Source organism: Toxotes jaculatrix, chromosome 1, assembly GCF_017976425.1.
Source record: "Toxotes jaculatrix isolate fToxJac2 chromosome 1, fToxJac2.pri, whole genome shotgun sequence".
Taxonomy (NCBI): Eukaryota; Metazoa; Chordata; class Actinopteri; family Toxotidae; genus Toxotes; species Toxotes jaculatrix.
Genome location: NC_054394.1, coordinates 14262032 through 14277450, shown reverse-complemented (window position 1 = coordinate 14277450; position 15419 = coordinate 14262032). Strand labels below are relative to the sequence as shown.

General features: G+C 39.0%; 2 protein-coding genes across 2 annotated transcripts; both read right to left on the bottom strand.

The window, feature by feature from the left end:
- Positions 1-65: 65 nt before the first annotated feature.
- Positions 66-4037, bottom strand: psmb1 (proteasome 20S subunit beta 1). Its single transcript, XM_041043633.1, has 6 exons — positions 3849-4037; positions 3346-3453; positions 3020-3101; positions 2583-2712; positions 2264-2370; positions 66-1938 (listed from the first exon to the last, which is right to left on the bottom strand). The coding sequence occupies exons 1-6, from the start codon at positions 3947-3949 to the stop codon at positions 1753-1755; spliced, it is 714 nt and encodes a 237-aa protein (XP_040899567.1). The 5' UTR covers positions 3950-4037; the 3' UTR covers positions 66-1752.
- Positions 4038-4889: 852 nt separating this feature from the next.
- Positions 4890-15152, bottom strand: phf10 (PHD finger protein 10). The gene is made up of 12 exons (XM_041040846.1): positions 15025-15152; positions 13996-14105; positions 13291-13421; positions 12807-12890; positions 12587-12711; positions 12312-12461; positions 12077-12186; positions 11745-11892; positions 11496-11645; positions 7306-7414; positions 6395-6583; positions 4890-6176 (listed from the first exon to the last, which is right to left on the bottom strand). The coding sequence occupies exons 1-12, from the start codon at positions 15094-15096 to the stop codon at positions 6079-6081; spliced, it is 1476 nt and encodes a 491-aa protein (XP_040896780.1). The 5' UTR covers positions 15097-15152; the 3' UTR covers positions 4890-6078.
- Positions 15153-15419: the final 267 nt, after the last annotated feature.

The following is a 15419-nucleotide window of genomic DNA, read 5'->3' as shown; positions in this document are numbered from 1 at the left end:
TTCCCTTTCAAATGCAACTTTAATTTAAAAACTTGGAAACATGCAACTTGAAATTAGACCATGAATCAGAATCAGAAAAACTTTATTGACATCGACAGGGAAACTGCTTTGTTACAACTGCACATCACGCATAGAAGAAAGAGAAAGTAAATCTTTGATGGTAGCTATGGGATCCAGAGAATCTTCAGTATGTTATTGGAGCCATGTCTTCATGATAATATAAGGGAGACATGCTGTTCTCCATCAGTCTCTGTTGTAGTGGTTCATCATCTCCTCGTTACTCCTCTGCATCCTGTTTGTGTAGCTGACTCCTCTGGATTTCTGCTGGGATGGCTTCAGCACATTCAGCTGATCCTTGGTGTAAACGTGAACAAAGGATGTAACTGAATCAAAACAACTGATTACTACTGAAAAAATAATCTCCATCTAAACTCCTAACATAAAACAGAAGACAGCTCAAACAAAAATGTTACCCACCCTTGTTTCTCTCTGAGCACAATATTAACAAAAGACAGTGTGAGGAAAAAATATACGCAAGAACAGAGGTCTAAAAGGCCACTTACACTTTGCAGCATCCGTTTGTGGTTTTGGAAATAAGTTGCTCATCAGAAAAAAAGGTTTATACGCTTACATTTTTGATTTTCATCTGCTTCTCTCCTCCATGTCACCCGGGAATGTCATCTGATCACTATGTCTCTGATTGTGGCATGAGTGAGGCAAATGTCCAGCAGATGAAATGATCAGCCCCTTTTATTCTCCATAAACAAAAACAATAAAAAGATTTTTTTTTCCTCTTCACGCATTGTAATTTGAGTTTTAAGATTCAACATGCAGTGGATTACTTATACTGTATGTCGTAACCCTCTGCTGCTAAGAAGTACTGAACTTGTCCTACTCTTCTCATTCTTTGTTAGGTTCAGAGTTAAGGTGACTGGTTTCACCTAATAGGAACAGTTTGCCAATGCCTTGTACCCCCTTTTTGTCCACTTTGTGCAATTTACCACTGGAGTTAATAAAATATTTTATTTCCCAGTACACTGACAAAACTTTGACGAGTCAGTTACTATTTATGTAAAGAAACCCAACAATCTACAGCTACAGGAAACACCATCCTGTTAAGTGATAGATGTGGAGCATGGACAGGTAAGTAAGTACAAGAAGGAAGAGGCAGGTACATGTCACTGTAATATCCACAGGCCCTGACATTTTTGAGATGCTGAACTTGAAGTCTTATGATCCTATTTGTTAATTAGGGTAAAACTTACTGTAACGGTGCTAAGTCTATCTGAAGTGGAGTGTACGTGTGTGGACACATGCAGTGAACAAGAGCAGCAGACTTTTCCGTTCTTTACATTTATTAAGAATGTAAAAAGAATAGCAGAGTATGTATCCTTCCAAAACATAATGAAAAATGCAGAGGCAGAATCCAGGAAAAGGTGAGCGAAGAACTTGCTTCTTAGAGCAGGAGTGCTGATCTAGAATCAGGTTACCTATCCACAATTACATGGATGTGCCAACAGTGAAAATATTAGGGGGATAATAGTGGAAAGCTGGAGAACAGCATACATTTGAAATGACAGTGAACTGACTGTTCCCCAGTAAAAGCCTCATAAGAGGCTACCTGAAGCAACCTATGGATCAAAACTCCTGTTATAAGAAAGTTGATGTAAGAGGGCCAAACCTACAGGGTGTATGTAGAAAGAACAGACCAAAGAAGAAAGCAGAGGCAGATGGAAACATCATTTTTACTCCTCAGTCCTTCCTCAGAGGTACAGTCTGCTCATTAATGCCCTCCTTAGTGATGACGCAGATCCGAAGGGCATCTCCAGTGTAGACATCTCTCTCTGCGGCCGAGATGAAGACATCTTTGACCAGCTGGATCGCCTTGTCCTTAGTCAGAGGGACATGCTGCACACCCTCCATGTTCTTAAAACCAATCTGGGGGCAGAATGTGTTGGAAAGAGTCAGACATTGATCTTTCTCGTCCATGCTGAGGAAACTTAGCAGGAGCACTGCATATTTCAAAGATTCAAGATTCAAGATTCAAAGGGTTTATTGTCATTTGCACAGTAAGGAAACAGGTTTCCCTGTACAATGAAATTCTTACTTTGCTCTTCACCCAGAATGCCATACAAAACGTTGTAAGTAAAATAAAATAGATAAAATAGATAAATAATAGTAATTTGTTTGTCTGTATGCTTGATGGAAAAAAACTGTAGGATTATGGCGACGACAGGTGAGTATGCATGTTTGTCTTATCTACCTGGTTGTCAAGCAGCGGCTGTAGCATGGCACTCGCCGATCCTCCGGCCTTGTAGGTGTCTCTCTGGTAGGACCCCACCGGGTCAAAACTGTAAACTGCTCCCCTGCCTATATTACAGATATTAATTAATTAAGAACAATTAATACAAGTACATAGTAAAAGCTTCCAACTTAGAACAGCGACAATACAATGGCACACAATATAAGCAAACCACAGCAAATTAGAATGTCATAATGTAACTCTGCCCTATACGTATTTACAGAGAATGAATTAACCATTACGTTTCTGATCTTACCAGCTGATGTGTTTAAATACCTACCCTCCTCATCCAGTCCTCCGATGATGTTGTAGACATAGTAGGGGAAGAACCTCCTGCCGTACAGGATGGTAGACAACATGGCTGCGATGGCTCCGCTGGTCATTGTCTTATTGTTTGAGTGTTTGTACATCTGAGAGAGGAGAGGGAACATTAAGAGGAAAGCTCGCAGAACAAACATCCATAATCGTACACAGTCCTCTGGATATTTCTAGTAGTCTTGTAATGAAGATATTTCTTGTGTCTTGTGGTCTTGACCACAAGACACATTATAATATCAGCCTCATGTGAACTCACAAAACTAAACAGCACTGTGCACTTGTACAGCGCTGATGTACAAGCAGGGACAGGACAATCAGAAGAGTCATCAGAGTTGGATCTTTTTTCAGAATGAGATTAAAGAGAGAGTAAAACCAAAAAGACAACCAGTATCAGCTCACCTTTAGTCTGGCGTCAATGATTTTGGTCAGAGTCAGGCAGTCACCATGGAAACCACTACATCCTATGACAGTTGTGTCTGTCCTGTAAGGCAAGAAACAAACACAATGATCAAACACGGTCAGAGCACCATATTCTTCAGTTATTGGCCCGTAACTGAGGAGAAAGTAAATCATCACTAGTCACAGAAAAACTACACGTCCTGTTTTGCAGTACTGAAACTGCAGTGATTTCAAGACATGGACAGGATTAATTAGAGATAATGTGCTGTCTTATTATTTCTTTCGCCCTTCGCTGACAGCACAGGGAGGTGACTGTACACACTTACAGCTTGTAGCATTTTGGTGAGTCCCGGCTGTGGATTGAATAGCCTTCACTTAGCCTGGTGTCTGAGGCTACGATGGCGAAGTCTTCCCCGGCGACAGCTAGTACAGTTCTGAAAATAAATACATAAATAAATAAGTGACACAACACATATTAGTTTATTCATCTTATAAACCACCTCACCAAACAGAAAAAAATGCTCTGCTGTCCCCGACACTTGCTAATGGAAGCTAAGCTACTGATTCGAAACTGAAACTGTGGTATTAGTTAATTAAACCTTCCATTTACAAATCTGTTGCCTATAACGTTAAGTTGCACATCAAATTAAAAACAGGAATACGATATGTTTTATGTTTAGTAAACCTTGCTCTCTTCACAAACTTTTTTATTAACTTTACCTTTGTTTTGTTTCCGTCGGCTAAAATGGTTAGCTCGTTAGAACAGTCCAAGCGAATGTACAGGTTAGCTAGCAGGCTAACTAGACAGCGGATGGAAAATCAAACTCACCCTCCGTTGAAAGCGTACGGCGAGAACCGGTGCTCTACTGGACCAGTATAATGATATTCTTTCATCTTCCCAGAGTCTCCAAAAGTATGCGCTGAAAGCATCTTTGTACCAGAAAGCCAACGGTGCTCAGTCTTCTGTCAGGTAAAGTCGCTGTATCACTGCAATATGGCAGCCTCTTCTTTTACTGTCTGCACACCCGCGTGTCCAGCTGGACTCTGTGCCAGAGCGCCCCCACAGGCTGTTTCATGTAGCGCAGGTGCTGTCAGAATGAGCTTCGCATTTCAAAGATTTTCATCAGGACCAGAATTACACGTTTCACCGTGCAGAACTGGGTCATTCCTTATGATTAGTTCCAGTTAAAGAAATGAGACTATAAAATATATCAAAACCAGAAGCCACATAATTGCATAATACAGATTCAAACTGCACGCAGATGCAAAAGGACTTAAAGGACAGTTTGTTAAGTGAATTCTGTTATCTGCACAACTGAAGGTATCAAAACCAAAATTTGGGTGACAAAAATAATTATAATAGTAGTCAATTTCATGTTAATTCTTCACTCATACATTTAAGGACCATTAAAGGCAGCCAAATGCAGCAGCCAGTCCACCTTATTGTGATAGTGACTGTTTGAAAGCTTTTTTAAAAAGCTATATTCATGGTGTACAGCTAGTATGCATCTTCCTTTTCAATACAAGATTTTTTTGCATTTTTATATTAGAATTGTTCCAGTCCTGCCTTTGTGTTTTCAGAATGAATTATTATTTGAAGGTTCATTAATTTAAACTTCATCGTTAAGTCACATTTATACATAAACATCAATGCATACTTCACACACGTATGTGGTGATAGTCATCGCTCCAATTACTAAACTCTCAGCATGAACAATGGAAAAGAAGCAAAGTTAGGCTTCTTATTATTTTTTAAGATTAAAAAAAGTGCAGAAAAACACAATTAAACACATAAATAATGATTGAACTGACTCGGATTTCATTGAATATGGTACACAGCAAGTTATGGATGAATGAGTCTTTTTTTTTTTAAAGTAGCTTTTATTGAAAAAAGAAAAAACACTTCAGAATTCAGTGACTATGACATAATTGGCAACAAATATTCCATAAACAACCTGCTCATTCCAGGACAATACAAAATAGATAAAAAATAATAATAATAACAAAAACAACATTTTCTAAGCTGATTGGAAAAACACCAGTTGAATAATCATAACTGACGGATGCCAATTGAATTACAATGCTAAGTAATTACAGTGAGTGGTTATATTTTTGTACAATAATTGACAGAGAAGGATTGAAAAACTTTGTTTTGATAAACAAGACTCGCACATGAATACCTGAAAACTGCTGCAGCCATGAGGTCTACCACAGCCAGTGTCTATTACATTTCATTACACAGGATCACAAGCACCATGTCATTATGTAAGACAAGACTTTGTTTAAATACAATTGCTCCTTACTGGCCTGCATCATTAAATAAAAGTTTATTAAACTGTAGTTTATAACATACAAAAACATACAGAAATGTTTTGAAAGAAACTGAATTATATCAGGGAGCTCTCGATAACCCTGATTGTATCAATAGTACAGGATCAAAAGCACCATTTGTTCAACTGAAACAATTTCCCATCAAACAGTTTATCACTGCAGAAAAGTTAAGAAACTACAAGATGTGTTGGTTCGGTGAAGTAGGCCGACACTGATACTGTTGGTGGTTAGCAGTTTGCAGGATTTATTGCAGGAATCTGGATGGATCTGATTTACAGTTTAGCTGTTAATATTACATACATATGGTGTCTGAGGTTCAGTTAGTCTCTACCATTACAGAACAGAGTTGCTATGCTAAGGTTAATGCCTAATATGATTTTTTTGGGCACATATATTTGAGGTATAATCACATACTATGATTTAAGTTTGGCATGAAAGTTTTCTAGTGTTTTCTAGTGTTAGCCTCAGTTTTAAAAGACCTGTCGACCATTTAAGAGTAACAGACTGTTGAGATCTTATGTTTGATTGTTGGTATTTGGTAGTAGGGCTACACTTTTGTTTATTTTTGGATCATAATCTGGGCCTTTAAATCATTCTCCAAGAAAGCTTTTGAGATAAACAATGAAATGGTCTTTTAAAAAATGGTACAGCTTCTGCAAACCACTGAACTAATGACAGTGCATTTGTGTAAAATTTGGTAAAGGTTTTGTGGTTTAAGATGTTGTTGATTATTTGTGCGCTGACTTAGACTTCTTAGGTGTTTTGGCTCCTCCCTTCTTCTTGGGAGTGGTGAAATCTTTGTCGCACACTTCACATACCCAAAGCCCTGAGGAGACAGAGACACTGAATCAGTAACTATAACAGAGGCAACTACAAATACAAAAACAAACTCCAATCTAAAATATGCGTGGAAAAGTCTTCTCTCTTTCGTACTGTTTGTGGGCCAGTCACAGAGTGAGATGTCAATCAAGACTGTAGTTCAGGTCAAGTAAGTGGTTGTGTATCTGCCCATACCATCCACCGTACGCATATCCATCCACTCACCAGTAGGTATGGAGTTCATGCCCACGCAGAATGTGTGGTATCCTCGATCACATTTGTCACAGAACATCATCTCGTCCTCGTGGTGTGGCTGCTGGCAGACGGTGCAGGTCTTACATTCCATACACTGCCAACGGTACGTCTGGATCACACACACCAGCTCCTCGCTCATGTCCAAGCAGGAAGGGTGGCCTAAAGTATATGGACACAGAGACACGCACACAGAAGCATACGTGCATGCACAGAGCCGGAGACACACACGTAACCGAGGACAAAAATAAATACACAACACATGCACAGACAGACACAGGCAAGCCCGGAGACAAAGACACAAAAACAGGCTTAATGTGAACAGGCCCATCCATCCACGTCCACACAGTGAATATGCTGTCCTGTTGCTTCAGAAAAATTTAAGATTATTATGAATAAACAGCAACGCCTAGAACTGTTTTTTTTTTTTTTTTGACTGGCAAGCATTTGTGATATTTTATGTATGTCTGATAAAAATAAATAAAACACAAAATTTCCAAATTTCCCCACGTTTGAAACAGGCTGCAGATAAATAGCAGTACTGACATTTGTTTGAACCATGTGTCTGTAGTTGTACAGTCAGTGTAAATCATTTGAAAAGTGAATTATACACATCAGCTGAAATTACACAAACTTTACTGTCTAAATGCAAATAAAACAAGGCAGTACAAACATTTTCCTGAAAATATAAAATTACACCATGTGTGATTCTAAACTAAACATAACTTGCACAAAATAACACAACACAACATTAGAAGTGGTTAAATTCTGCTGTTGTTGTGCAGCAAATTCAGGAGATTGTTTCGGGGGCTTAACTACAAAGTTAAACAAAATACATTAGAATAAAAAGCAGGGAACTGTCCTTTAAAAGTGTATGAACTTACCACTGTTATCACATTGGGAGCAGTGAATGAGAGCCTCTGGTTTGCCTTTCTTGTTGGCCTCTTTACCCTTCTGGCAAATGCCACATATAGCATTGGGAATGACCTTAGGCTGCAAGGGCAGAATAATGCTATAAAAACCAATCATACATGGGAATCCTGTAGTCATGGACAACAAAGTAGTTCAACAAATGTTTAATGTCTGAAGAAGAAAAACAAAAAGACCAGTTTATCTTGACTAATGAGAGCTTTTTCTACTTTTGGGGAACATGAATTATATGTTGACACAACACAAACAGCATCACGTGGTGTCAAAACTAAGTTTTATGACATTATACTAAGAACTTAAAATATAGCTCGGGATACAAATACAAGAAAGGTGTACGTGTATTGCAAGCATGGGGCACCTGAAATCTATGGTAGATTTATTTTTAATTTGTATTTTTTTGTCAAGTGGTGGCATCCTTGATAGCAGACTGGCTTTAAGGATACTACAGTTTTTTGGTTTTTTTTTTAAGAAAAAACATCTTCTATTATCATGTAAAAGTGTTATATTCAATGTTATTTGACAGGCATCTATCGACTGCAAACTTGAATCAATGTGCTGTCAGGCACCAGTTCAGCCCCCGCTACAGGTCTGAAAACTTTATTTCCCTACATTAAAGGTGCTGTATTTAACAGAGGACAGAAAGGTAAGAACCAGAGCAGGAAGGTAAAGAGGAGTCTCTGGGACATTTAATTCAGGATGTCACACAGGTAAAGAAGGAACTATTTAAAAATTTAATGTCTCTAAAGGAAGACACAGAACACTGTTGGGCCACAGTCTGAATATATGATTACTACTGTCAGAGGTATAAATAGGAAAACAGTGAAGATTAAGGATGCAGGAGCAACCTTTACATACAACTACAGTGAGTCAACAAAATCTGTGCAACAGTATTTACCTGAAGATTATTAATTATTATTTATGTAAGAGGAGCTTGTGTTGCTATGGCAACTATCAGGACACCAAAGTATCCATAAAACGTCCAAAATCTGCACTCATCTAAAGTTTTCCTGTTATTCATGGGCAATGCATGTGTTTAGCCTGTATCATGTCCAGTTATTTCTAACACCCCAAGATATGGTGAGACATCCTTCATTAAAATGTCCCCTGATCGGAAAAGAAACAGTCAAAGGTACAAAACTATGGGTCAATAAAGGAGTTGGTAATGATGAAATCCAAGAAACAAAGCAGAGGACTACATGAAGAGAAAGAGAAAGACAGCAGCAGGAAAGAGAAGTAAGAAAAAGGACGAGCTGGACACAGTCCCCTGAACCGCTCGTGCATATTTTCATACATATATACTATGAGTTGTGTACATAAATATATCACCACCAATTCTCCTATAAAATTCAGTTGAAACTGAAAATTCAGATCATAGCTTTGGCCTGGCTGGATCACTGACCCTTCACAACTATAATAATGTATCTGTGGGCACATGAAACGCTTACGTTACTAGCAGTGCCCAAGTCCAGTAAGTCTGCTTCATGCTTATACAGTCAAAACATCTCTTCAGTGGAAACGTCCACACAGTAAAACTGAAAATGAGCAATTTATGAGGCTAAATCCAGCTAGTTTGAACAAGTTTTATTCTAAATTAACTAAATTTGGACAAGGAATACCGTACTGAATGCACATAAAAGACAAAAAAAACCTTAAACATGCATCATTTCAGAGAAAGCAGCATACATACAGAGGGAAAATTAAGCGGGAACTTTCACCTGGCTGACCTGACCCGAACAGGCTGCTCTGATTTTAGATCAGTGGTATCAACATCTGGTTTTTACTTTTATTGACACCTAAGCAATTATGTCTCTGCTGTCAAGAGATTTCTGTAATTTAAGTGATAAATTTTGCAGCTGTTGGCATAGCTGTTAACCAGCTGGTTGTGCCTCACAGCTTCCACATGCCTGCCTGGATTTAATGAACAGTATTCAAGGAAACTAAACTTGACTCGTACTGATAATCGTGGCCCTCAAATTCAATGTATCTAACACACGGAGTAACAAAACCTTCTGGCTCCTTCTAAGGATTAAACTAGCATCATACATTCTTAGCTAGGCTATACTAATATAATTAATGTTATATTACTGTATGAAACTGCATCACAGTGAACACAGTGTTTCCATCTCCACAATGTCCTGTCTATGTATAAACTTCAGAAAGGCTGTGGAGCCGCAGCTTTCATGGCGATTCAAATTCAAACCGTTAACCTGAACATGTCATGTTGATTGTGCAACATAGATATAACACGTATATAACATGCAACATGTATAATATCTTTAAAAAAAACACTGCTTTAGAGTGAATCAGTCGATCTAATTCCAACCTTGTTGTTCATAATTGGTTTTTATTCATGAGTCGTTTGTGAAACACCACACTACTCAAAAGGATTAGTGAGTTTTCACTGATCATGAGGTCACCATTAACCACTGCACATACTGGAGATGGTAGCCAGACCAGAGCGAAGTAACGTTAATCAGCTAGCAGTCTGCATCACTGACTGAAAGTTTTACTGTGTCTTTTGTGGAGACATAGAAGTCAGAGGTCATTTAGAAATTAGTAGATCTTTCACCTACTGGGATTTTCTGAAAATTGGGAAAATACAGGAAAAATCTACCACAGAAAAAGAGGACTGGCACATTTCAACTCTACAGGCATTTTACTTTGGTCGATTTCTGAGTTAAAAAATTATGAATCATACCTGACTCCTGTATACTGTATTTTTTTCAAATACAGAAACGCCTGGAAGTTATTACATCTATAGGTCCTTTTGTACTCATCACAAATTCATAAAGTACGGGGATATTAGTCTACTGACTAATTCAAGTTATTTCTGGCTACCAACATGCCATGCTATGTATGTAGGCTCAAAAGCATATGCAAAATGATTTGACGAATAAAGGTCAAGTCAAAGTTAAATTAAATCAAACTCAAGCACACTGAAACTTGTAACTGGTAACGAGACACTAAAAAAAAAAGGACCATGCCCACACCACAAAGCTGAGCCGAACACAACTGGACTTACCCAGGTCCATTATACTCTTTTTAATGGTAATACACCAGCATATTTTAAGGTGCTGGAAATTTTACTCTGCAAAGTTGAGGATTGGAAAAATAAACAAAAATTAAAGTGCATAGCACAGTGGGATGCCGGAAGCAAGTGGTAGACTCATAATACTATTTGCCCATCTACAGTGCCTCAAACGTTTAGATGAAATTCAAGACATTTTATTTAAAATGACTACTGAAGATATGCCATGACTGGATGTTAAAGAAAACGTACGCTGAGGTGGGGCTTATCTATCAGAGACCAAATCTAGACAGGTAGCATGCAGACTACTTCTCGCTCAGCTCAGCAACAGTGTGAACAAGGTCAGCAAGTCCTCATTTCTCAGGGTCTGGTAAGACCCATGTCACACAGCTGTCTGATACTTATTAAAAGATTAACAGTACATCACATGGTGTATAAACAAAGCATATTATTATACCAATACACACTTAAAACATTAAGGTTAAGTGCATTCTACACTTCAGATATAAATGTTAAAACTCTCTAGTGTTAACATCAACTACTTTAAAAGCAACCACAAAATGTATGTGGTTTATATTTTCTATATCAGAGTAACAAAAAGACTTTTCAAAAATGAAAAAAGAAAACTAGCAGCCAAAACATCCACTTACTTGTCTTGGAAGTATCTTTTTGTTTTGACAAGTGAGGACAGACAAGAGGTATATTGAAGACACTCAAAAGGAAAAAACTTTTAAAGTTCAAATCTGTCTTCACCAAAAAACCAAAGAGTGAAAGTGCAGTGAAAAAGAAACAAGTGAACTGTTCCTTTAAAATGTTCTTATTGCTCACAGTCTGGTACGAAGAGGGGGGGAAAAAAAGCCAAGTGGCAATCATAAAAACAAAAAACTGAAGCCAGGACCCCCGGTGTGTGTCTGTGTGCATGTGTGTCTGTGTGGACCAGGCTGTCCCAGCTGAATTGCTGACAAACTGTAGAAGCCGGAGAACAAAGTGAAGAAAGCTAGGGAGGGGTGGCGGGATGGATGGAGTAAGGGAGTGGTAGTAGTAGAAAGAGGAGGAGGGGGTAGAAAAGTGCTGTTGCTGTTGTTGGAGAAGAGTTCAGGTGGTTTTGTCCTCTACCTTGTACCCTGGGGTGGCTTTGTGGGAGGCTGAGTGGCGCATGCTGCCGTCTTTGGCCGGGGTAGATGTCCTGTCTTTGGCCTTGGACTTTTGGCCCTGTCCACCTCCCTCCTGGCTCTCCACGTCTGAAGTGTTGCCTGAAGAACTGTCCTGTAGAGTAAAAGATAAGGGGTTTAAGAGTAACGTACACTATATTTGAACACAGAAACATGTATACACGAGATTAATGATGGATGCTTAATGCCTTACAGATGAGTTTTTGTTCTTTTTGTCATCTTTGCCATCCTCTGCGTCATCTGAGTCGGGCTCAGAGTCCAGTGCAGGGAGCTCTGGATCAAGTGGAGGTTCAAACAGAGCTGTGTTCAGCGGCAGGTATCGCAGCTCATTGGGAGAGTACCTGCACAACACAAAGACGCATAGGGACAAAACATTGAGAACGGCAATAGGTAACCCAGCCTGAGAGTCTATTCACAAAACACAATTTCAAGGAGGAAAGGTTAGCCATAGGTTTTGACTTGGTTAACTTAAAAACATAGGAGGCCAATTGTAGGCAAAAGCATTCATCTAGGTGTGTAATGTACCTTTTGTAGTAGTCTTGGAACTGTCCTGGTATTAGAGCCACTGGGTAGGGCCCTGTCCTGGTGAGCTCTGGTGCCAGCACTTTGAACCTGCCCTGAGGCACCTGGATAATCTGAGAGAACATAAAAAACAACATACATCTCAAAATTTTGAGATCTTAATCATTAAAAAACATGGTTGCCTCTTTAATAAATCCCTGCAAAATCACAGATCATCTGTATCCCAGGTTGGACTTACATGTGTCTGGAGGTCAAAGTAAGCTCTCCTCTCTTCCATACGTTCCCTGTTGAAATTACTGTTGAACTCTGCAGCTTTTTTTGCTGCCTTCTTAATGTACTCAGGAACCTTACTGGCCTCCACCCTCTGAGGATTCTGCTGCTGCATTTGCTATGAAAAGACAATGGACAGAGACATATACAGTGAATTTTCCTCAAATACATTAATGTAAAAATAAAATGCCAAATTAATCATCAGCCATAAGTTGCATGCAATATTTCTGTTTGTGCACTTACAGAGTACTCTTTAGCTATTCTCTGTCGCTCTCTCTCCTGCAGTATGACTGAATACTCAGAGTGTTTGGTGGGATATTCCTTTATCATCAGATCTATCACCTCGTCACTCCGCAGAGCTGTCAGACCTGGAAACAAACGAGAAACACTTGCATGATCACAACATGCGCACTGTAGTGAAACAACTGTGCGTTTCGCTGGCGTTCTGGGATTTGGTTCCTACCTAGTGTGCACTGCGTCTCAGTGATGACATTCTGTTCACGCAGGTAAAGCTTCTCTTTGTGAGACAAGTCTCTCCTCTCCATATCTACAGATGGACAGAAAAAACAACATTGAAACGTGTGAAGAGAAACAGTATCATTACAGCAGTATGACAGAAGACAAAACATGACTACAGAAGAGAAGAGAAAGAGAAGCTACTAATAGTGAGACCAGTCCAGTCCTTTCCTCAGTGCCTATACTTGTAAATGAACAAGCATTATTACTGGAATAGCTGTGTTCTGTAAATCTATATAGTGCAAAGAAGGATTTGTGTAGTATTATGCCATACATCCCACTGTTACAATAATAATAGAAGTCTTAAAATATTTTGTTCTGTAATTTCACACCAATATCATAATCTACAATAATCAAATCAAGTGATAGTTTTGGATCAGTAAATAATCAACCGATTCAGTCCTACTATAACTTTTTTCTCCAGTTCTTACCAGGGTACTTCCTCTTGAAAGATGTGACTCCCAGATACTCGCTGACCTGCTCCTGCAGCATGTAATACTCTCCTGTGTCATCTGGTGGCCACTTGTATTCTGTCAGGTTCTCTGCTGGGAAATATGTCGGGCTGGAACAGGAGGTGGGGGAAAAACAGCTTTGTTTCAACAAAATACAAGTTATGTTTTACTAACCTTTTCCACAAAAGTCAAAGTTAACTAAAATTGTAATTTATTTCTGTTTAACATTGTTTTACATCTGTATAAATTCATAAAATAGGACCCTAAACTTTGTTATACTGATATTTGATTGACTATACAGTGTGTCACTGTGTTGTGTTGGGGTGTAAGGATAAAAGATGTCATACGCTGTACAGATAGTAAAATTCCTTGAGGCAAATTTGCAATTTTTGATATTGGGCTATTTAAATAAAACTGACTAGACTGGCTTCACTTAACTAGTTGTAAAGTGTTCATAAAGTCAATTAGATTAAACATGTCTTTCACTTTCAACAAATACCAAACACCAAAAAACATGAAAAATACAATTTTCAAGGGTAGAGCATAAGCGAAAATATATAAAGCAATAACACTAAAACCTTGTAAACCCTCTAGTAATTAACTGGTTGGAAAAAAACGCTGCAAAACTTTTTAAGCAAGCACTCTGCAGGTTACTGTTTCACACCCAGGGCCAAGACAACCTACCCAAGCTCTTGGCTAGAGGTGTCGCAGCTTCGAGAGCTGTCCCCTGAACCCATCCTCCGTCGTTTGGGAGGCTGGCTGCCATCGTTGGACTCCTCCTCTATTACATCCTCCTACAGAAAATAATAACGTACAATTTTAAGTTATAATAAAGATATAATGTGATGCTAACAATGTGTATACAGCACAGATGGGGCTACTTCACAGAACTTTCTGATGTGTTTCTTCAAAAAATCTGGCTTAGTGTAGTTTTAAAACATCCTCATGCTCCTGACCTACAACCAGCATCGGTGGACACCTCAAAGAGGGATGAAAGTATCATAGACAGATATATTTGGACTTCCTCAGATCTCACCTTCACTAGAACCAAAAACCTTCGGGCCACACTATCCTGTCTAAAATGCACATTTGGACCTGCACAGTCATCTTCCTCTGCAGGGAGGAACTGGAAAACTTATCTATCAGTTATCTAGTCTAAATTCATGGGTTCAGATGTTTAGTTGTGGAGGATAAGGTCCTGTCTGTAGAGTAGCACCTTTTAGAACAAAATGAGGATACATTTTGTTTGCATATTTATACTATATATATGTGTGTGTGTGTGTGTGTGTGTGTGTATACAATGGCCCAAAAAAGACCTACATAGGAAGGTCGGATTAGAAGTAACCAAAACAAAAAGCATGAGTTTATATCCACAGTTGCCTAAGCAGTGACTGAAATAAGGTAAGGGCACAAAAAAAGTGCAGTTGCAATCAAACCACTCACAGAAACGTGTTACACTATTTCTGACACAGACATTTCAAAAACAACACAGGTCTTTGTTTATAAACGCAACAGGGAAACGTAAACCATCCCAATCTGGCTACCTAATCATTCATCAGAGCTAAAAACAAAGGAGTGATGCTAATGTGGCTAACTAATTGTCAATCATGGACGGAGGCAGCCGTTGGACAGCCAGCTAGCTGTTAGCTGAACAACCACACATACAGAGCTCTGGGAACACATCTATTTGTAACTCGTGTTTATAAATGTCACCTTTATGGATTGTGCTCCAGGAGTAGCTGGGTTGCTATCGCAGGGCGGTCTAACGGGGAGCACAGCAGCCATAGTCCGCTAAATACAGTCTGCTGCTTGGCTAGCTCAGTAGCCGTTTCTCGTTTTTCTTCTTCTTGTGAAGTTGTGTGGCTGTTGGCAAACGTTTAGCTACATAACCGCCATCTTCTGGACTGGAGTGTCTGTGACTGGAATGTCGGGAATTGTGTATTATCTTGATACATCTTAATTGTGGTGCGTATTTGTATTCTATAGACAATGCTTATATTATCTGGCACTTTACACACAAATTTAAAGAAATGTTTGTCAGAAATATTCGACAAACTCGAACGAATTTGAAAGAGGTGTTCCCAATCACTGTTGGTTGACTAAACAGC

Coding starts and splice junctions, on each gene's coding strand:
- psmb1 (XM_041043633.1), bottom strand. CDS start 3,949: ATGCTTTCAGCGCATACTTTTGGAGACTCTGGGAAGATGAAAGAATAT. Junction 3,102..3,345: donor TCACCAAAATGCTACAAGCT/GTAAGTGTGTAC, acceptor CTTGCCTTACAG/GACAGACACAACTGTCATAG. Junction 2,371..2,582: donor CGGAGGACTGGATGAGGAGG/GTAGGTATTTAA, acceptor TCTGTAATATAG/GCAGGGGAGCAGTTTACAGT.
- phf10 (XM_041040846.1), bottom strand. CDS start 15,096: ATGGCTGCTGTGCTCCCCGTTAGACCGCCCTGCGATAGCAACCCAGCT. Junction 12,187..12,311: donor ACTTTGACCTCCAGACACAT/GTAAGTCCAACC, acceptor ATGTTCTCTCAG/ATTATCCAGGTGCCTCAGGG. Junction 6,177..6,394: donor CATGAACTCCATACCTACTG/GTGAGTGGATGG, acceptor CTGTCTCCTCAG/GGCTTTGGGTATGTGAAGTG.